The following is a 21,962-nucleotide window of genomic DNA, read 5'->3' as shown; positions in this document are numbered from 1 at the left end:
TGACCCCTTTCTTTGGAACGGTGATGTCTGAGCACCGGTTTTCCCTCATAATGAAATTGCTACACTTTGCCAACAATGACACCTTTGAAGAGTCCACCCACCCTGATCCAAAACTAAAGAAGATCTGGGAGGTCTACCAGATGGTAGTTGAAAACATCAGGACCACTTATGTGCCACAGAGGGACATCAGCATGGATGAGATCCTTATGGCCTATAAGGGGAGACTGAGGTGGCTTCAATACATAGCTTCCAAGCGGGCCAGCTTTGGGATCAAGTCATACACGCTGTGTGAGTCAGGTACCAGACACATTTGGAACACTATATTATATACGGGAAAAAGGCACCAAATTTTGCCCCAGGTTTAGCAACTATGGAGTGGCAACATTGTCTGTACTGTCCCTTCTGGAGCCTTTAGTGGACAAAGGCTATTGTGTCCCCACGGACAATTTCTATACCTCCTCTGAACTGTCTGAGATTCTTATAAAGCATAAGATTGACACCTACTGCACCGTTAGGCCTAACAGGCGGTAGATGCCATCGGCCTTTGCCAAGCAGAAGTTGAAGACTGGGGAGATAGCTGCTTGGCAGAAGGGGAAAATTTGAGCTCTCCGGTGGCGGGACAAAAAAGAGAATTGTCTCCTCTCCACAGTTTACGACACCTCCACTGTCCCCATCAGAACGAGAGGAGGAAAAGACATTGAAAAACTGTGGTGGACTACAACATCAACATGGGTGGCATGGGCAGAGCTGACCAGGCAGTCACTTTTTATCCTGCCTTAAGGAAACAACAGAAAAAATATTACAAAAAGATTTCCCACCATCTCCTGGAGCAAAGCATCTGGAACACCTACATTCTCCACAAGCAGCGAAGTGACAGGCCAGTGACGCACACTGACTTCATCTGGAAACTGTGCGAATGCATCTGTCTGAAGTACCAGACTGCAGCAGATGCCAGAGTTGGGCGCCATGCCCCCTGTGTGGTAAACCTGGAGAGCCTCACTGGCCATCATTTTAAGGAATACATTCCACCAACTCCTCCCAAAAAATGCCCAAACCAGGACATGTGCTGTATGTTGCAGCAAGACCAGTGAGAAGGGGAAAACAATCAGGAAAGAGTCATGATTCTACTGCCCCGATTGTGATGTTGCCCTGTGTGCAATTCCCTGCTTTAAAATATACCACACACGAGAGGTGTATTATGTGTATATATGTACAGTGAGTTGCAAAAGTATTGGGCCCCCTTGAAGTTTTCCACATTTTGTCACATTACTGCCACAAACATGCATCAATTTTATTGTAATTCCACGTGAAAGACCAATACAAAGTGATGTACATGTGAGAAGTGGATCGAAAATCATACATCATTCCAAACATTTTTTACAAATAAATAACTGCAAAGTGGGGTGTGCATAATTATTCAGCCCCCTGAGTCAATACTTTGTAGAACCACCTTTTGCTGCAATTACAGTCTTTTAGGGTATGTCTCTACCAGCTTTGCACATCTAGAGACTGAAATCCTTGCCCATTCTTCTTTGCAAAACAGCTCCAGCTCAGTCAGATTAGATGGACAGCGTTAGTGAACAGCAGTTTTCAGACCTTGCCACAGATTTTCAATTGGATTTAGATCTGGACTTTGACTGGGCCATTCTAACACATAGATATGTGTTGTTTTAAACCATTCCATTGTTGCCCTGGCTTTATGTTTAGGGTCATTGTCCTGCTGGAAGGTGAACCTTCACCCCAGTCCCAAGTCTTTTGCAGTCTCCAAGAGGTTTTCTTCCAAGTTTGCCCTGTATTTGGCTCCATCCATCTTCTTATCAACTCTGACCAGCTTCCCTGTCCCTGCTGAAGAGATGCACCCCGAGCATGATGCTGCCACCACCATATTTGACAGTGGGGATGGTGTGTTCAGAGTGATGTGTAGTGTTGGGCGAACAGTGTTCGCCACTGTTCGGGTTCTGCAGAACATCACCCTGTTCGGGTGATGTTCGGGTTCGGCCGAACACCTGATGGTGTTCGGCCAAACTGTTCGGCCATATGGCCGAACTAAGAGCACATGGCCGAACGTTACCCGAACGTTCGGCTAGCGCTGTGATTGGCCGAACGGGTCACGTGTAGTGTTGGGCGAACATCTAGATGTTCGGGTTCGGGCCGAACATGGCCGAACTCCGAACATAATGGAAGTCAATGGGGACCCGAACTTTCATGCTTTGTAAAGCCTCCTTATATGCTACATACCCCAAATTTACAGGGTATGTGCACCTTGGGAATGGGTACAAGAGGAAAAAAAAATTAGCAAAAAGAGCTTATAGTTTTTGAGAAAATCGATTTTAAAGTTTCAAAGGGAAAACTGTCTTTTAAATGCGGGAAATGTCTGTTTTCTTTGCACAGGTAACATGCTTTTTGTCGGCATGCAGTCATAAATGCAATACATATAAGAGGTTCCAGGAAAAGGGACCGGTAACGCTAACCCAGCAGCAGCACACGTGATGGAACAGGAGGAGGGTGGCGCAGGAGAAGAAGGCCACGCTTTGAGACACAACAACCCAGGCCTTGCATGAGGACAAGAAGCGTGCGGATAGCAATTTGCATTTTGTCGCCATGCAGTCATAAATGTAATACAGATGAGAGGTTCAATAAACAGGGACCGGAAACGCTAACCCATCACAGATGTTCATTGTTCATGTTACTTGGTTGGGGTCCGGGAGTGTTGCGTAGTCGTTTCCAATCCAGGATTGATTCATTTTAATTTGAGTCAGACGGTCTGCATTTTCTGTGGAGAGGCGGATACGCCGCCGATCTGTGACGATGCCTCCGGCAGCACTGAAACAGCGTTCCGACATAACGCTGGCTGCCGGGCAAGCCAGCACCTCTATTGCGTACATTGCCAGTTTGTGCCAGGTGTCTAGCTTCGATACCCAATAGTTGAAGGGTGCAGATGGGTTGTTCAACACAGCTACGCCATCTGACATGTAGTCCTTGACCATCTTCTCCAGGCGATCGGTGTTGGAGGTGGATCTGCACGCTTGCTGTTCTGTGTGCTGCTGCATGGGTGTCAGAAAATTTTCCCACTCCAAGGACACTGCCGATACCATTCCCTTTTGGGCACTAGCTGCGGCTTGTGTTGTTTGCTGCCCTCCTGGTCGTCCTGGGTTTGCAGAAGTCAGTCTGTCGGCGTACAACTGGCTAGAGGAGGGGGAGGATGTCAATCTAGTCTCTCTTATTTCTCCACAAGGGCCTGCTGGTATTCTTCCATTTTGACCTGTCTGGCTCTTTCTTCAAGCAGTTTTGGAACATTGTGTTTGTACCGTGGATCCAGAAGGGTATAAACCCAGTAATTGGTGTTGTCCAGAATGCGCACAATGCGTGGGTCGCGTTCAATGCAGTCCTAGGCCGAAGAGGTCATAGCCTAGGGTCACAAAACCTGTTTATTTGGGCAATTTCAATGGTGGCGAGTCTGACGTACATAAACCGCAGCAATGGCCGTTAGCAACGTCTGAATCTCACGAAATGTCTCATGCAGGTAGAAGACATATTGTTAGACTTGGGCTCCAAAGATGGGTTCCCTACATCTCTGCAAACCAGAGTTACAGGGCTCCAAATTTGGTAAAATCCCCCATAGGCTTTCATTGGGCCTCCTATTTACAGTTCCAAAATCTCACATCTTTTCAAAGGGCAATTACTCAGCAGTGGCAAATTTTCTAGCATTGTAGGGACCCTTAGGGGGAACATGACTGGTGAGTTTCGGGCCCCTAGGCCAAAGAGGTCATAGCCTAGGGTCACAAAAACCTGTTTATTTGGGCTATTTCAATGGTAGTGATGGTGACGTACATAAATCGCAGCAATGGCCATTAGCAAAGTCTCAATCTCACGCAATGTATCATGCAGGTAGAAGACATATTGTTAGACTTGGATTCCAAAGATGGGGTCCCTACATCTCTGCAAACCAGAGTTACAGGGTTCCAAAATTGGTAAAATCCCCCATAGGATTTCATTGCCTCCCTATTTCACTTTCCAAAATCTCACATCTTTTCAAAGGGCAATGGCTCAGCAGTACCAAATTTTCTAGCATTGTAGGGACCCTTAGGGGGAACATGACTGGTGAGTTTCGGGCCCCTAGGCCGAAGAGGTCATAGCCTAGGGTCACAAAACCTGTTTATTTGGGCAATTTCAATGGTGGCGAGTCTGACGTACATAAATCGCAGCAATGGCCGTTAGCAACGTCTGAATCTCACGAAATGTCTCATGCAGGTAGAAGACATATTGTTAGACTTGGATTCCAAAGATGGGGTCCCTACATCTCTGCAAACCAGAGTTACAGGGGTCCAAAATTGGTAAAATCCCCCATAGGATTTCATTGCCTCCCTATTTCACTTTCCAAAATCTCACATCTTTTCAAAGGGCAATGGCTCAGCAGTACCAAATTTTCTAGCATTGTAGGGACCCTTAGGGGGAACATTACTGGTGAGTTTCGGGCCCCTAGGCCGAAGAGGTCATAGCCTAGGGTCACAAAAACCTGTTTATTTGGGCTATTTCAATGGTAGTGATGGTGACGTACATAAATCGCAGCAATGGCTATTAGCAACGTCTGAATCTCACGAAATGTCTCATGCAGGTAGAAGACATATTGTTAGACTTGGATTCCAAAGATGGGGTCCCTACATCTCTGCAAACCAGAGTTACAGGGGTCCAAAATTGGTAAAATCCCCCATAGGATTTCATTGCCTCCCTATTTCACTTTCCAAAATCTCACATCTTTTCAAAGGGCAATGGCTCAGCAGTACCAAATTTTCTAGCATTGTAGGGACCCTTAGGGGGATCATGACTGGTGAGTTTTGCCACTGCTGAGCCATTGCCCTTTGAAATGGTGTGAGATTTTGGAACGGTAAATAGGAGGCCCAATGAAAGCCTATGGGGGATTTTACCAATTTTGGACCCCTGTAACTCTGGTTTGCAGAGATGTAGGGACCCCATCTTTGGAATCCAAGTCTAACAACATGTCTTCTACCTGCATGAGACATTTCGTGAGATTCAGACGTTGCTAACGGCCATGGCTCAGATTTATGTACGCCACCATCACTACCATTGAAATAGCCCAAATAAACAGGTTTTTGTGACCCTAGGCTATGACCTCTTCGGCCTAGGGGCCCGAAACTCACCAGTCATGTTCCCCCTAAGGGTCCCTACAATGCTAGAAAATTTGGTACTGCTGAGCCATTGCCCTTTGAAAAGATGTGAGATTTTGGAAAGTGAAATAGGGAGGCAATGAAATCCTATGGGGTATTTTACCAATTTTGGACCCCTGTAACTCTGGTTTGCAGAGATGTAGGGACCCCATCTTTGGAATCCAAGTCTAACAATATGTCTTCTACCTGCATGAGACATTTCGTGAGATTCAGACGTTGCTAACGGCCATTGCTGCGATTTATGTACGCCACCATCACTACCATTGAAATAGCCCAAATAAACAGGTTTTTGTGACCCTAGGCTATGACCTCTTCGGCCTAGGGGCCCGAAACTCACCAGTCATGTTCCCCCTAAGGGTCCCTACAATGCTAGAAAATTTGGTACTGCTGAGCCATTGCCCTTTGAAAAGATGTGAGATTTTGGAAAGTGAAATAGGGAGGCAATGAAATCCTATGGGGGATTTTACCAATTTTGGACCCCTGTAACTCTGGTTTGCAGAGATGTAGGGACCCCATCTTTGGAATCCAAGTCTAACAATATGTCTTCTACCTGCATGAGACATTTCGTGAGATTCAGACTTTGCTAACGGCCATTGCTGCGATTTATGTACGTCACCATCACTACCATTGAAATAGCCCAAATAAACAGGTTTTTGTGACCCTAGGCTATGACCTCTTTGGCCTAGGGGCCCGAAACTCACCAGTCATGTTCCCCCTAAGGGTCCCTACAATGCTAGAAAATTTGCCACTGCTGAGTAATTGCCCTTTGAAAAGATGTGAGATTTTGGAACTGTAAATAGGAGGCCCAATGAAAGCCTAGGGGTGATTTTACCAAATTTGGAGCCCTGTAACTCTGGTTTGCAGAGATGTAGGGAACCCATCTTTGGAGCCCAAGTCTAACAATATGTCTTCTACCTGCATGAGACATTTCGTTAGATTCAGACGTTGCTAACGGCCATTGCTGCGATTTATGTACGTCAGACTCGCCACCATTGAAATTGCCCAAATAAACAGGTTTTGTGACCCTAGGCTATGACCTCTTCGGCCTAGGACTGCATTGAATGCGACCCACGCATTGTGCGCATTCTGGACAACACCAATTACTGGGTTTATACCCTTCTGGATCCACGGTACAAACACAATGTTCCAAAACTGCTTGAAGAAAGAGCCAGACAGGTCAAAATGGAAGAATACCAGCAGGCCCTTGTGGAGACTTTAGAGAGGAGATTGACATCCTCCCCCTCCTCTAGCCAGTTGTACGCCGACAGACTGTCTTGCGCAAACCCAGGACGACCAGGAGGGCAGCAAACAACACAAGCCGCAGCTAGTGCCCAAAAGGGAATGGTATCGGCAGTGTCCTTGGAGTGGGAAAATTTTCTGACACCCATGCAGCAGCACACAGAACAGCAAGCCTGCAGATCCACCTCCAACACCGATCGCCTGGAGAAGATGGTCAAGGACTACATGTCAGATGGCGTAGCTGTGTTGAACAATCCATCTGCACCCTTCAACTATTGGGTATCGAAGCTAGACACCTGGCACAAACTGGCAATGTACGCAATAGAGGTGCTGGCTTGCCCGGCAGCCAGTGTTATGTCGGAACGCTGTTTCAGTGCTGCCGGAGGCATCGTCACAGATCGGCGGCGTATCCGCCTCTCCACAGAAAATGCAGACCGTCTGACTCAAATTAAAATGAATCAATCCTGGATTGGAAACGACTACGCAACACTCCCGGACCCCAACCAAGTAACATGAACAATGAACATCTGTGATGGGTTAGCGTTTCCGGTCCCTGTTTATTGAACCTCTCATCTGTATTACATTTATGACTGCATGGCGACAAAATGCAAATTGCTATCCGCACGCTTCTTGTCCTCATGCAAGGCCTGGGTTGTTGTGTCTCAAAGCGTGGCCTTCTTCTCCTGCGCCACCCTCCTCCTGTTCCATCACGTGTGCTGCTGCTGGGTTAGCGTTACCGGTCCCTTTTCCTGGAACCTCTTATATGTATTACATTTATGACTGCATGCCGACAAAAAGCATGTTACCTGTGCAAAGAAAACAGACATTTCCCGCATTTAAAAGACAGTTTTCCCTTTGAAACTTTAAAATCGATTTTCTCAAAAACTATAAGCTCTTTTTGCTAATTTTTTTTTCCTCTTGTACCCACTCCCAAGGTGCACATACCCTGTAAATTTGGGGTATGTAGCATGTAAGGAGGCTTTACAAAGCACAAAAGTTCGGGTCCCCATTGACTTCCATTATGTTCTGAGTTCGGGTCGAACACCCGAACATCGCGGCCATGTTCGGCCTGTTCGGCCCGAACCCGAACATCTAGATGTTCGCCCAACACTAGTGATGTGCAGTGTTAGTTTTCCGCCACACATAGCGTTTTGCATTTTGGCCAAAAAGTTCCATTTTAGTTTCTCATCTGACCAGAGCACCTTCTTCCACATGTTTACTGTGTCCCCCACATGGCTTGTGGCAAACTGCAAATGGGACTTCTTATGCTTTCTGTTAACAATGCCTTTCTTCTTGCCACTCTTCCATAAAGGCCAACTTTGTACAGTGCATGACTAATAGTTGTCCTATGGACAGAGTCTCCCACCTGAGCTGTAGATCTCTGCAGCTTGTCCAGAATCACCATGGGCCTCTTGACTGCATTTCTGATCAGCGCTCTCCTTGTTCGGCCTGTGAGTTTAGGTGGATGGCCTTGTCTTGGTAGGTTTATAGTTGTGCCATACTCCTTCCATTTCTGAATGATCCCTTGAACAGTGCTTTGTGGGATGTTCAAGGCTTTGGAAATCTTTTTGTAGCCTATGCCTGCTTTAAATTTCTCAATAACTTGATCCCTGACCTGTCTTGTGTGTTCTTTGGACTTCACGGTGTTGTTGCTCCCAATATACTCTTAGACAACCTCTGAGGCCCTCACAGAGCAGCTGTAATTGTACTGACATTAGATTACATGACATTAGATTATCTAGCCTGATGTGGTAACTCCAGGCATGACTGGCAGTGGGCGGGGTTAGGGGCGTGGCCACATGCAGTAAACACTACATCTGTGGCTGAAGAAAGGAGGAGAGGCATGGAGCAGAGCCTTCCTCCCTGTCTATTGGCCGGCCAGCTTCAGGGGGCGGAGGGGAGAGACATGAGTGCCCAGCACGCTGCACTCACGTGTAGCATCGCCCTGAAGCTGGCTGCCACTGCTGACAGGAGGTCGGGGGCAGAGCATAAATAAATGTTGGTGTTGTAGCTGTGGTTGGCCGGTGCTCTAGAGTGTAGTTAGAGCAAAGCTACAGAGAAATGGCTACCGATGTCTGCATTTGTGGACATCGGCAGCCATTTTCTTATAGCCTGCTCTAACTACGAGCAGAGAGGCGGGGAGAGAGACCAGAACGGCCCTGGGGACACATACAACAGGTGCCACACATCAGAGGGGGGGCCCGGGCCTCCTGGGAGCTCGGGGCCCGTCACTGTAGTGTTGTTTGTCCCCCCCTGATGGCGGCCCTGGCTGTATTGCCACAGTTCCCCATCAGGTCCTCCTGGTTAAGGATTGGTTGGAAGAGAAGGAGAGGAGTATAAAAGGAAGTGGTGATGCACAATTCAGTGCATTACCCACTTGACAAAGGATGGAGATATCGTCCGAAACAGCAACAGTCCGTTGTACTTGGAATCATGTAACACTGCATAACCAACTGGTAGTGGACACACTGCCTTCGGCTGCATGGAGGGCTATATGTACAAGCTATAATTACATCTGATGGCTGGTACGGATGTTGGCTTACCTTTGATCACTAGCTGAAGTGAACAAAAAATAACTTACAAGTCTTCCAGTGCCGGACATCTCTTGCTTTTGAGTTTACTAAAGGAAGAGGAAAATGTGGTGTTTAACTACTTGCCGACTGCATCACACTGATGGGCGTGGACGCGGCGGCAGCCCCAGGGATTGCCGTAAGGTCCTTGAGGCTTGTTTTGCAGGAGATCATGCTCACATATCTCCGCTTGGTAGGCGACAATCGCCCCTAGGATAATGTTAGATGGTGAAACCGCCATATAATTAGCTCATACAGTGCTGCGATCCATGGCTATGATCCAATATTTACAAAAAAATACACATTGGGGGCTATCAGACCCCACCAATAGAAAGACAGAAATGAAACAGACTGAGAGCCAAATCTGGTGTAGTATTTTAGAACAAATGGAGGATATGATAAAAATAAAAGTTATACTCACAAGTCAGGGTTACCACATAGGCAACCACTGATACAGCAGGTGGGGAGAATTGTAACCTGATCCCACTCAAAGGCGTCAATTCACCAGAGAGGAATTACTAAGAGAAAAAAGGTAGGTAGTTTATCTCATGAGGTATTTTAACACTCTGGAGTCAATTCACCAGTGTGAGAGGACAGAGAGAAAAATGTTCGATAGCAGGGGATAATGGAGAGATATGCATGAGGAAAGTGTGAGAAAGCAGAGAGTTAGGTAATCGGTATTAATGATTTACATGGGATACTTTTCCTCTCTGTAAGCTTGAAAGTGAAGCATTGTGGGTAGGAGGCAGAGTTTTACCACTACGTGACCAGAGTATTCCCACCTTTTACTGCCGGATCATATCATAAATCATATCACGAGTGAGTCTGAACTTCTTCACCACCTCTGTCTCAGTAAAATTATCAAGAACTGTTCTCTCACGAAAAATATGAGTGGCGATTAAACAGACCCTTCTCCTGCGCCTTCGTCTCCTCATAATAGAAGCAAGCTCTAAGGCCTAGTGCACACCAGAGCGGTTCGGCTGCGTTTTGCGATCCGCTTGCGGCTGCGGATACGCTTGGGTAATTTATTTCAATGGGCTGGTGCACACCAGAGCGGGAGGCGTTTCGTAGAAACGCATACTCCCGGGCTGCTGCAGATTTTGGATTGCGGAGGCGTTTCTGCCTCAATGTTAAGTATAGGAAAAACGCAAACCGCTCTGAAAAACGGCACTTCAGAGCGGTTTGCCAGGCGGTTTTTGTTACAGTAGCTGTTCAGTAACAGCTTTACTGTAACAATACATGAAATCTACTACACCAAAAACGCTTCACAAAACCGCAAAATGCTAGCTGAAACGCTACAGAAAAATAAGAAAAAGCGTTTCAAAATCTGCTAGCATTTTGCGGATCTGCTAGCGGTTTTTGGTGTGCACCAGGCCTAACAGCGTAAGCTCAAAAGGCTCCATCTTCCACAGCAGCAGCTGCTGTGTGAAAACCACGATATCTCCAGGTTCATTCAGGGGATAAAGAGATGAAAAAATAACAAATGGCCACACCCCCTTTCTTCCCTGGTGAATTGTGATTTGGAGAAAAACTAACTACTAACTATCACTTATTTATCTCATACTTATCTCACATTTATCTCTTGCATTTCTCTCTGTCGATATTTTCCCCTATACTTCTGGAGAATTGCTATTTGGAGATATCACAGGAGGTAAATTACCTCCCAAGAGATAAATAGGTTGGTAACCTCTGGTGAATTGACGCCAAAGTCGCTCTCTATAGATCGGAAAAAAATGGGGATGCACCCATCCACCAAGGGTGGACTAAGATATGGAATAACGGGAGTAATAGAGGCGCCAGTCAAGTATAAAATCGGTTAAAAAACGTCTAAAAGCAGGGAAATGGGTGGATTCACCTCCCCCAAATAAAAAATGACCAGGCTGATGTAGCCGTAGGATTTTATAATTCAATTTATTAAAACAATTCTCCAATAGTGATGCAACGCGTTTTACGGGCAAACATCCCGCTCCATCAGGCAGTGTAACAAGGAGAACACTGAAGGGAAGAACCAAAGGGGGGGGGGGGGTGTTGGAACAGAAAACAAGAAAAGAGAAAGGGGGGGAGGGGGGCGAAAAGAAAAAACAAAAAGAAAAAAGGAAAAATTGGTGCTAAAAAGTACTCAATGCATTAGCATATTATCAAACAATCATCAACATCAGAGGAGTATTCTTGTGATTTTATAATATCAGGATCAACCTACTGAAATTATAACTTGCATACATATAGCAAATATATAGGCACTCAAATCCCCATATACACATGCAACTATATGTGTATATGGCTCACAATAAAGACCCTAGTTCAGTCTATGTGGAAAAAGTTCAATCAGTTTAGTTGTGCCCATTGCATGTCATATATAATATATATAAATATAAGTACATAAATCAGTATACCTTCATGCATGGCGGCATGTGCAATAGAATAAAAAATCCTTTGTGGCTTACCATGTGCAGGTCAATCTGTAGCCAGAGCGCCTCTATGAGGGTAGGAGGCCGCTCGTCAGCTTCTTATAGTATAAAGAGGCGCCGGACTTCTGATCGAGCAGGCGCCGGCGCCGGAGGCGGAAGTGACGTAGCCACCAACGTATGCATCTGCAACGTATGCATGACGCCATTACGCCTGTGGGCAGCGGTGACAGGATGCGGCGGCAATGTCGCATCATAGTACGTATATGTGAGGGCGGATGCGTACATGAAGCCACATCCGCCCAAAGGAAGGTGGAAATGTCGAGGGGACAGACGGCGCATGCGCAGCCACAGAAATGCTGCGCCCTCTGTCACAGCAGACTATATATAAATGAAAATATAAACTAGATCAATAAGGGATGAATAAATTTATATCAGAGTTAATGCATATGAAGTAAAGGGGAATTAGATAATTAGATTAAATATTTAGATGTTTTTAGTATTTTATAAATTCACTGTTTTTGTCAAATGCGAGGCTCTACTGCCCTCTAGTGGATATGGAAGTCATCGACCCTGATCTATATTGGATAGTGAAAATCAATGGAGAAAGCTAATGGAGAAAGCTATGACTCCTTGGTTATAACAGCACTTGTATACTAACTGCATTCACATAAAAGCATCTAGATAGAAAACAAAAATTAGGATAAACAGAAATACATGTAAATAAGTGAATCTGATGCATATATCAAAATTAAAAAAATCATACAATTGCATAAAAAAAGGGGGGAAAAAGACAAGTATAAAAAGGATAAAAGAGAGGACTATGCTAAAAAGGCTCAGTGAGCTCGTATTAATATATTTTCTCTAAAACTTCGTTGAGCCCCTCTGGAGCGAGGGTTCTCAATACTTGGATCCAGTACATCTCTCTGGTCCGAATGACCTCAGAAATATTTTGTGCTTGTATGTGATCTATGAACGTGATGCTTAGGTGTTGGGGGTCACCACTGTGATGAGTGCTGAAGTGTCTCGAGACGCTATGTGACGGGTACTGTTTAAGAACATTCCTTTTGTGTTTTCCAATTCTTTCTCTCGCAACCTGCGTTGTACGTCCTACATACTGTAATTTACAGGGGCATGTTATGAGGTATTTTATGTTTTGAGAAATGCAACTTTTGTTTTGTTTAATCGTAAACATAGTATTGGTGGTTTCGGAACAGAAGGTGTTTGTAGTGTTTACAAACTGACAGGCTGTGCATCGGGTATGGTTGCAAGGGAAGGAGCCAGGGGTAGGATCGCTGGTGCTGGGTGTATCTGATAACGAAACAGATCGAAATTTGCTAGAAGACACCAGTGCACGAAGATTCAGAGCCCTTCTAAATGTTAGGAGGGGACTCTTGGGTATTGTGGATCTGAGGTGTGGGTCCTGCATTAATATTTCCCATCTCTTTTGTTAAATGGACCGGATTTCTCCGTGTTGAGTACTATAACCCGTGATAAATCTGGGAAAATTGGTGTTTGTGGGGGAGTCATTTATTGATGTACGTGAAATAGTAGTTGTCATGGCTTTGTGTTTTGCGTCTTTAATACGTTTCAACGGATATCCACGTTTTGAAAACTTCTTAGTCAGCGTGGTAGATTGAGTGTGACAAACAGATAGGTCGGAGCAGTTACGGAAGATTCTACGATATTGACAATAGGGTGTGTTAGTAGTCCATGGGCGATAATGAAAACTATTAAAATGTATAAAATTATTGGAATCTACGGTTTTAAAGTGTGTTTTGGTTTTAATTATGTCATCTTCCACATACAGGACCAAATCCAGAAATTCAATAGAGTTGGGATGGTGTAGAGCAGTGAAGTTAAGCCCAGCTGGATTATTGTTAAGGAAGTCAATAAATTGTGGAATGTTTGTTTGTTCACCTTTCCAGATAAAAATAAGATCATCTATGTATCTTCTGTAAAAAATTATATTATCACTGAATGTGTTATGAGAATCAAATTTAAGTGTCTCTAAATATCCCATAGTTAAATTAGCGTAGGATGGTGCAAATGGACTCCCCATGGCTGTCCCTGTAGCTTGGTGATAAAAATTCTCTGCAAAAGAGAATACATCGTGTTGTAGGATGAACTCTGCGCAATTTCTTAAAAAGGACTGTTGTATGGCAGGCATATCAGGATAGGTTGCTAAATAATGTTCTAAAGCCCTGAGGCCAAAGGAATGTGGTATGTTGGTATACAATGAAGAAACATCACATGTTAACCATATGTATTCAGGTCTCCACGTGGTGTCTTTCAACAGTGTAATGAGGTGTTGAGAGTCCTTAAGATAAGAGGGTAATGACTGTACTAGCGGTTGTGAATGTGTATCAATAAATTTAGACAAATTACTGGTCATAGAATCAATGCCAGATATAATGGGTCTTCCAGGTGGTTTAGTGAGATGTTTGTGAATTTTGGGAAGATAGTAAAAAAAACGGTGTTTTGGGGTGATGGTTGATGATGTAGTTGCGTTCATTTTTAGTTATGATATTATCAAACAAAGCTTGATTAATGAAGGACTTGAGAGTGGAGTTGAATGTAGGTGTAGGATCCGTGGTCAGCTTGGTATAGTGAAGACGGTTATCAAGTAGTCTGTGGGCTTCAGTAACGTAATCAATTTTATTGAGAATAACTATACCCCCCCCCCCCCGACCTTGTCTGCCGGTTTAACAATGATGTTGTGGTTATTTCTAATGGAGTGAAGGGCTTTCTGTTCCAGTCTGGTTAAATTGGAAGTAGAGGGTTGAAGGTAAAATCAAGTTTTTGAAGGTCATTGAGGACTAGTGTGTAGAAGGTATCAATAAAGTTGCCCTTTGAGGCTGTGGGGTAGAATCTGGACCTACCTTTTAATTGAGTAGTGATGAATTTTTCAGTGGAAATGTCGTTGGAATTGGCTATGTAATTTGGAATATGGTCATTGTTAGTCTGAATAAGGCTGTTATTGGGATCGGATAAAGTGGATTGATGTTGTTTAATGGCAAAGTGTCTTTTAAGAGTGAGTTTGCGTATATATGAATTCAGTTCAACAAAAAGTTTTGACATCTGGGAAGTATTAGTCGGGCAGAATGATAGACCTTTTTCTAGTAACCGGGTTTCAGAGGTGGATAATATGTGGTCTGACAAGTTGAAAATACAACGAGTCTGTGAAGTGGGAGCCATTATCGGTTCAGGGATTGAGTGCAATTTCTTTTTTCCTTTCCCTCTTTTCCCTCTTTTCCGGATTCTGGAAGTAGTCGTTTTAATTTGTGCTTGGGTTGAAGAATGACTCTCGATGTTGTTGGGCTGGATAGGGGCAGAACTAGTGTGTTTTGGGTGATCGAGGAGGGCAGATCTAAAAAAGAGGATGTTAAAGTATTAGGATTTCTCTGTGTGTTGGTTAAACTGAAATGATTTGTAATAAGGCCAGTTTTTGTATTGATACTGGTCATAGAACTGGAGGTATTGGGTGGAGTGGAGGAAGAAGGTGGTGTGTCGTGGATGCTGATCTGTGAAAGTCCTAATTCATCTTCATTGGTGAGATCGTCCACCGGGGTAGTAAGTACAGGTTCATCCAGTTTGATTGTTGTAGCTGTGGTTAGTGTGTTTGGGACGGCCAACGTAACAGGGGGGGGAACCACTATGGAATGTATATGTGGTAATTTTGTTGGGTTTGAATTGACTGGGAGGTATAGTGTTGGAGGGAAACAGGGATGGATTTTTGAAAGGCTCCACCTCAGGTCCTTTCTTTGTGTTTTGAAGGGGGAGGGGTTTGTTGCCTAGTTTCTTGGAATGTGCAAAATTGGGCTTTTGATTGACAGTTTTATTTTTATCTTTCTCAATCAGTGCTTTGGTTAAGGTCCCAGAGTGGGCGAAGCTGAATTGTGGTGTCAATATGGTGTTTGATTTAATAGATTTGGAAACTGATCCTTGGGGTGTGCCTGGTGGGACAGGTCCTGGAGGGGGTATCCATGGCGGTGGGGGAAAAGGTGGATATTGTGAAGGCGGTGGGGGAAATGACGGAAGTGATGGGGGTGGAATGTTGAGGCTCATGAGTGGTGGTGGTGGTGGTAGTGAGGGATTTTGGTTTTACGTTCCCTTTCCCTGTGCTCCGCATACGCTAATCTGTCTCGATTTAATTTCTTTAATTTAGTGTCGATAGTGTCGGCTTCAAATTTCTTTAAACGTGCAACCAGATTAGACATAAGTGGGTGGTATTGTTTATTTCTGAGATGTGCAGACAAAAATTCTTTACAATCTTGTAAATATGGTTAACATGTGATGTTTCTTCATTGTATACCAACATACCACATTCCTTTGGCCTCAGGGCTTTAGAACATTATTTAGCAACCTATCCTGATATGCCTGCCATACAACAGTCCTTTTTAAGAAATTGCGCAGAGTTCATCCTACAACACAATGTATTCTCTTTTGCAGAGAATTTTTATCACCAAGCTACAGGGAAAGCCATGCGGAGTCCATTTGCACCATCCTACGCTAATTTAACTATGGGATATTTAGAGACACTTAAATTTGATTCTCATAACCCATTCAGTGATAATATAATTTTTTACAGAAGATACATAGATGATCTTATTTTTATCTGGAAAGGTGAACAAACAAACATTCCACAATTTATCGACTTCCTTAACAATAATCCAGCTGGGCTTAACTTCACTGCTCTACACCATCCCAACTCTATTGAATTTCTGGATTTGGTCCTGTATGTGGAAGATGACATAATTAAAACCAAAACACACTTTAAAACCGTAGATTCCAATAATTTTATACATTTTAATAGTTTTCATTATCGCCCATGGACTACTAACACACCCTATTGTCAATATCGTAGAATCTTCCATAACTGCCTATCTGCCTATCTGTTTTTCACACTCAATCTACCACGCTCACTAAGAAGTTTTCAGAACGTGGATATCCGTTGAAACGTATTAAAGACGCAAAACACAAAGCCATGACAACTACTATTTCACGTACATCAATAAATGACTCCCCCACAAACACCAATTTTCCCAGATTTATCACGGGTTATAGTACTCAACATGGAGAAATCCGGTCCATTTTACAAAAGAGATGGGAAATATTAATGCAGGACCCACACCTCAGATCCACAATACCCAAGAGTCCCCTCCTAACATTTAGAAGGGCTCCGAATCTTCGTGCACTGGTGGCTCCTAGCAAATTTAGATCTTTTTCGTTATCTGATACACCCAGCACCAGCGATCCTACCCCTGGCTCCTTCCCTTGCAACCATACCCGATGCACAGCCTGTCAGTTTGTAAACACTACAAACACCTTCTGTTCCGAAACCACCAATACTATGTTTACGATTAAACAAAACATAAGTTGCATTTCTCAAAACATAATATACCTCATAACATGCCCCTGTAAATTACAGTATGTAGGACGTACAACGCAGGTTGCGAGAGAAAGAATTGGACAACACAAAAGGAATGTTCTTAAACAGTACCCGTCACATAGCGTCTCGAGACACTTCAGCACTCATCACAGTGGTGACCCCCAACACCTAAGTATCACGTTCATAGATCACATACAAGCACAAAATATTTCTGAGGTCATGTACTGGATCCAAGTATTGAGAACCCTCGCTCCAGAGGGGCTCAACGAAGTTTTAGAGAAATTATATTAATACGAGCTCACTGAGCCTTTTTAGCATAGTCCTCTCTTTTATCCTTTTTATACTTGTCTTTCCCCCCCCCCCTTTTTTTATGCAATTGTATGAATTTTTTAATTTTGATATATGCATCAGATTCACTTATTTACATGTATTTCTGTTTATCCTAATTTTTGTTTTCTATCTAGATGCTTTTATGTGAATGCAGTTAGTATACAAGTGCTGTTATAACCAAGGAGTCATAGCTTTCTCCATTAGCTTTCTCCATTGATTTTCACTATCCAATATAGATCAGGGTCGATGACTTCCATATCCACTAGAGGGCAGTAGAGCCTCACATTTGACAAAAACAGTGAATTTATAAAATACTAAAAACATCTAAATATTTGATCTAATTATCTAATTCCCCTTTACTTCATATGCATTAACTCTGATATAAATTTCTTGATCCCTTATTGATCTAGTTTATATTTTCATTTATATATATTCTGTTGTGACAGAGGGCGCAGAGTTTCTTTGGCTGCACATGCGCCATCTGTCCCCTCGACATTTCCACCTTCCTTTGGGCGGATGTGGCTTCATGTACGCATCCGCCCTCACATATACGTACTATGATGCGACATTGCCGCCGCATCCTGTCACCGCTGCCCACAGGCGTAATGGCGTCATGCGTACCATCAGACGCATACGTTGGTGGCCACGTCACTTCCGCCTCCGGCGCCCGCTCGATCAGAAGTCCGGCGCCTCTTTATACTATAAGAAGCTGACGAGCGGCCTCCTACCCTCATAGAGGCGCTCTGGCTACAGATTGACCTGCACATGGTAAGCCACAAAGGATTTTTTATTCTATTGCACATGCCGCCGTGCATGAAGGTCTACTGATTTATGTACTTATATTTATATATATTATATATGACATGCAATGGGCACAACTAAACTGATTGAACTTTTTCCACATAGACTGAACTAGGGTCTTTATTGTGAGCAATATATACACATATAGTTGCATGTGTATATGGGGATTTGAGTGCCTATATGTTTGCTATATGTATGCAAGTTATAATTACAGTAGGTTGATCCTGATAATATTATAAAATCACAAGAATACTCCTCTGATGTTGATGATTGTTTGATAATATGCTAATGCATTGAGTACTTTTTAGCACCAATTTTTCCTTTTTTCTTTTTGTTTTTTCTTTTCTTTCCCCCCCTCCCCCCTTTCTCTTTTCTTGTTTTCTGTTCCAAACCCCCCCCCCCCCCCTTGGTTCTTCCCTTCAGTGTTCTCCTTGTTACACTGCCTGATGAAGCGGGATGTTTGCCCATGAAACGCGTTGCATCACTATTGGAGAATTGTTTTAATAAATTGAATTATAAAATCCTACGGCTACATCAGCCTGGTCATTTTTTATTTGGGGGAGGTGAATCCACCCATTTCCCTCCTTTTAGACGTTTTTTAACCGATTTTATACTTGACTGGCGCCTCTATTACTCCCGTTATTCCACCAACAGAAAGCTCTGTTGGTGGGGAGTAGGGATGATCGGAATGAACAAATTTCGTTCCGCCGGAATTTGCAGATTCCACCAGGTCTAAATTCCGTCGCTATGAAAATTCCGCCGGATTTTTACGAAATTCCGCGGAATTCCGGATTCCGACAGAAAAATTAAAATAATCGCAAATGGAACCTTGTTTATGCTACATGGTAGCCCATAGACCCTATACACTGTTCTCTTTGTCCTTCTCTCCCTCCTCACTGCACCCTCACTTTCTCCTCCCGGAGGGAGGAGAGTCTCATCTTCCAGGGAATTGTAGAATTTCAACAGCCAGATTACATACCTTGGCCGGGAATTTAACCTCTTCACCACTATACCACCACATGCTGAAGCCAGCCTAGCATGTACCCGTATGATATACAGGGCCGGATTTGTACTTTTTACCGCCCAAGGCCAAATACAGTATACCATCTGTATGGTTGTTGTCTCTGTGTGCCCCAATGAGAAATCTACTTACTATCTATCATTGGATGTCTCAGACAATAGCTATTTCAGTAATATGCGTATAGATTATAAGTTATATTTTCCTTAACTTTTATGTTCTGTTTGCTATCTCATTAATGATGGACCCATTGTGTCTCCATGTGAGTTAGGCTGATGTGTACCTGCAGGATAGCGCTTACAGGACTTGCAGGGATGACACAAGTACAGGACAGAGAGTTCAAAGATTAAAGCTTTTCTTGTAGATAGGGATGGCTGCATAAAACAGCTTTACTGCCCCTCACTGAGCCGCCCCTAAATTTCTGGTGCCCTAGGCCATGGCCTATGTGGCCTTGCCAGAAATCCGGCCTTGATGATATATCCAAGAGAAAAATGAGCTTGCTTATGGATTTGTAAGATTTTAAAAGCCAACTCACATATATTGGCCAGGCCCAGGATTTGAACACAGGCCTACCACATGGTAGGCTGCTATCCTAACCATTATACCACCAACACTACATGCTGAAACTTCTTGGAGCAGACTTACTTCCTACCTCCAAAAGACACACATACATCTCCATAAAATCATTCAACAGCAACTGTATGCACAGTCTTTGTTGTACACAGTCTCTGTGGCACAATTGTGCTTTAAGAATATCCAGGGCCTTCCCACTCCATAGGTAAGTATCTGGTTTTTTTTATTTGTGCTTCACTTCACATTTCCTTTATGGTGGATAGACTGATAGTAAGGACACTGAAATAAAAAGTAAAGACTCATAAAACACACACACTTCAAATAGAACTGGCCAAAATTACGAAAGAAGGTTTTTGGTTTTTTTCCTCAAGCCCACATGTCATTTTTATATTTCACCTTCACTCTGATGCAGGCATATTTATTGGTCTAGGAATGTAAAGTACTGGGCAGTGATGGGCAAATATGGCCATTTTTGTTTGCCATACATTTTGTGAAAATGTTACTTTTTTTTACATAAATGACTATATTCCCGAACAATATATGGGCATGAACAAATGTACTTTAAACAAATGCATAGGCGTTAACGGAACAAGAAAACACATTTTCAAGAATGTTTTTATTTTTGTAAAAGTGGCTTTGTCTGTTGGGACAAGAATGGGGACTATTTCAGGACAAGGGATGAGCTGGATTTTAACAAGTCATGTAAAAGTGTAAATTTCCCCAATGTTCAAAGCTATTAAAACAGCATCAGATCTCCTTATCCATGTTTCACCAAATCATTCCTACAGAAAAAGCTGTAAATGGAGTTAATTTTTATTAACTTTTGCCTAAACTTGTCTAATTGTCATTCCGCGTATTCATATGTACTCCAAAACATATTCTTGCAAAGCATTTTAGGCATTCAGCATAGAGTACTTACTTCTGATTCACATGAACAGCAAAATGTAAAGATCAGAAATGTAGACGTACGAAGCCAAAGTGGCATGTAAATCAGACTAATAAATCTTATAAAGAACGTTTGAGCAGTTTAAGCAAAGTCCTCTTTATTTCTTTATTCCTTAGGCTGTAGATGATGGGGTTCATTACTGGGGTCACCACAAGGTACAGCAAAGACATGTATTTATTTGTCTTTGCTGAGCTGTAGTCAGTTGGAACTATGTAAACAGTGATTAAAGTCCCATAATAAGTGCAAACTGTGGTCAGGTGGGAGCTACAAGTGGAGAAGGCCTTTCTTCGCCCATTAGCAGAAGATATCTTCATAATGGCAAACGAGATACAGGCATAGGTTATGACTATGAATGCAAATGGACAAGCAATCACAAATACAGAAGTTGTGATGTCTTGTATCATGAAATTAAATTTGACTGATGTAGCTAGTTCTACAATTGGCCCAAAATCACAGAAGAAATGGTCGATATAATTAAGCCCACAGAAGTGAAACTGACACAACACAAATACTTCACTTGATATTAGCAGGACAACTAAGAACCACGATCCAATAAAAAGTTGGAGACAAATGTGAATGTTCATAAGGGAGGCATAGCGCAATGGTATACAAATAGCCAAATATCGATCATAGGACATAGCAGCAATGAGAAAAGTTTGCACACATCCAAATATGCCAAAGCAATACAGCTGGGCAATGCAACCAATAAATGTGAGGGAACCTTCATCAACCAATATAATGTGCAGCATCAAGGGAACTACAGTAGTCGTCAGAAGGACATCTGTGATAGCCAAGTGTTTCAAAAAAATGAACATCGGGATTTTAAGATGATCTGTAGTGGTCACCAAGGTGAAAATTAGAAGGTTACCACTGAGTACCAACATATAACATAAAAAAACCCCAACAAAAAATATAAATTTGAATTTGTATAAATCTTGGAACCCAAGTAAATAAATCTGTGTGACTTGTGTCTGATTGGCCTCACACATAATTTGTAGAAAGAACAATATTAATCAAAACTGGAGAAAGATTTCACCCAAGATCATTGTTTATAAGTTATGTCTTATGGTGCAGGAAAAATGATCATATTTCAGTTGTTTAGCTCTTTTGTGGTTTCAACTATGTATACTTCTTGATCATCAATACAGATTTACTTGAAGAGCCCACTCAGTAAACTGCAGTAATGGATGACACAAGTGGAGAGGATAAGTACTGTATGCAATAACAGAGCTCCTCTAGAGTTTTCCTTAATTTTACATTTTACACTTCATGCACGTGAATGTGCACACTTGACAACCCAGATCTTCCGTAAATTTTGGTAAATACAAAATATGAATTTTTAGCTTAAGTATCAGGTGCCTGAAAAAAGAAAAAGAAAAAGAGTTACAAAGACACGGAGGAACAGGAAACTGAGTAGATAACAAGTCCTCAGCATCGAGATATGTAACCAGAAACCAGAATGGAAAGTCAAGAGGATACAACTAAAAATATAATAACTTCTG

The 21,962-nt window shown here is 43.0% G+C and overlaps 1 protein-coding gene across 1 annotated transcript; it reads right to left on the bottom strand.

The window, feature by feature from the left end:
• Window positions 1–20,519: 20,519 nt before the first annotated feature.
• Window positions 20,520–21,449, bottom strand: LOC137561974 (olfactory receptor 5P50-like). The gene has a single exon (XM_068273318.1). It carries the CDS (start codon window positions 21,447–21,449, stop codon window positions 20,520–20,522), a length of 930 nt encoding a protein of 309 aa, XP_068129419.1.
• Window positions 21,450–21,962: the final 513 nt, after the last annotated feature.

The sequence above is a fragment of the Hyperolius riggenbachi genome, chromosome 3 (assembly GCF_040937935.1).
Source record: "Hyperolius riggenbachi isolate aHypRig1 chromosome 3, aHypRig1.pri, whole genome shotgun sequence".
Taxonomy (NCBI): domain Eukaryota; kingdom Metazoa; phylum Chordata; class Amphibia; order Anura; family Hyperoliidae; genus Hyperolius; species Hyperolius riggenbachi.
Note: the sequence above shows the minus strand (reverse complement) of the source record. Positions and strands in the feature narration are given on the sequence as shown.

Coding starts and splice junctions, on each gene's coding strand:
- LOC137561974 (XM_068273318.1), bottom strand. CDS start 21,449: ATGTGTGAGGCCAATCAGACACAAGTCACACAGATTTATTTACTTGGG.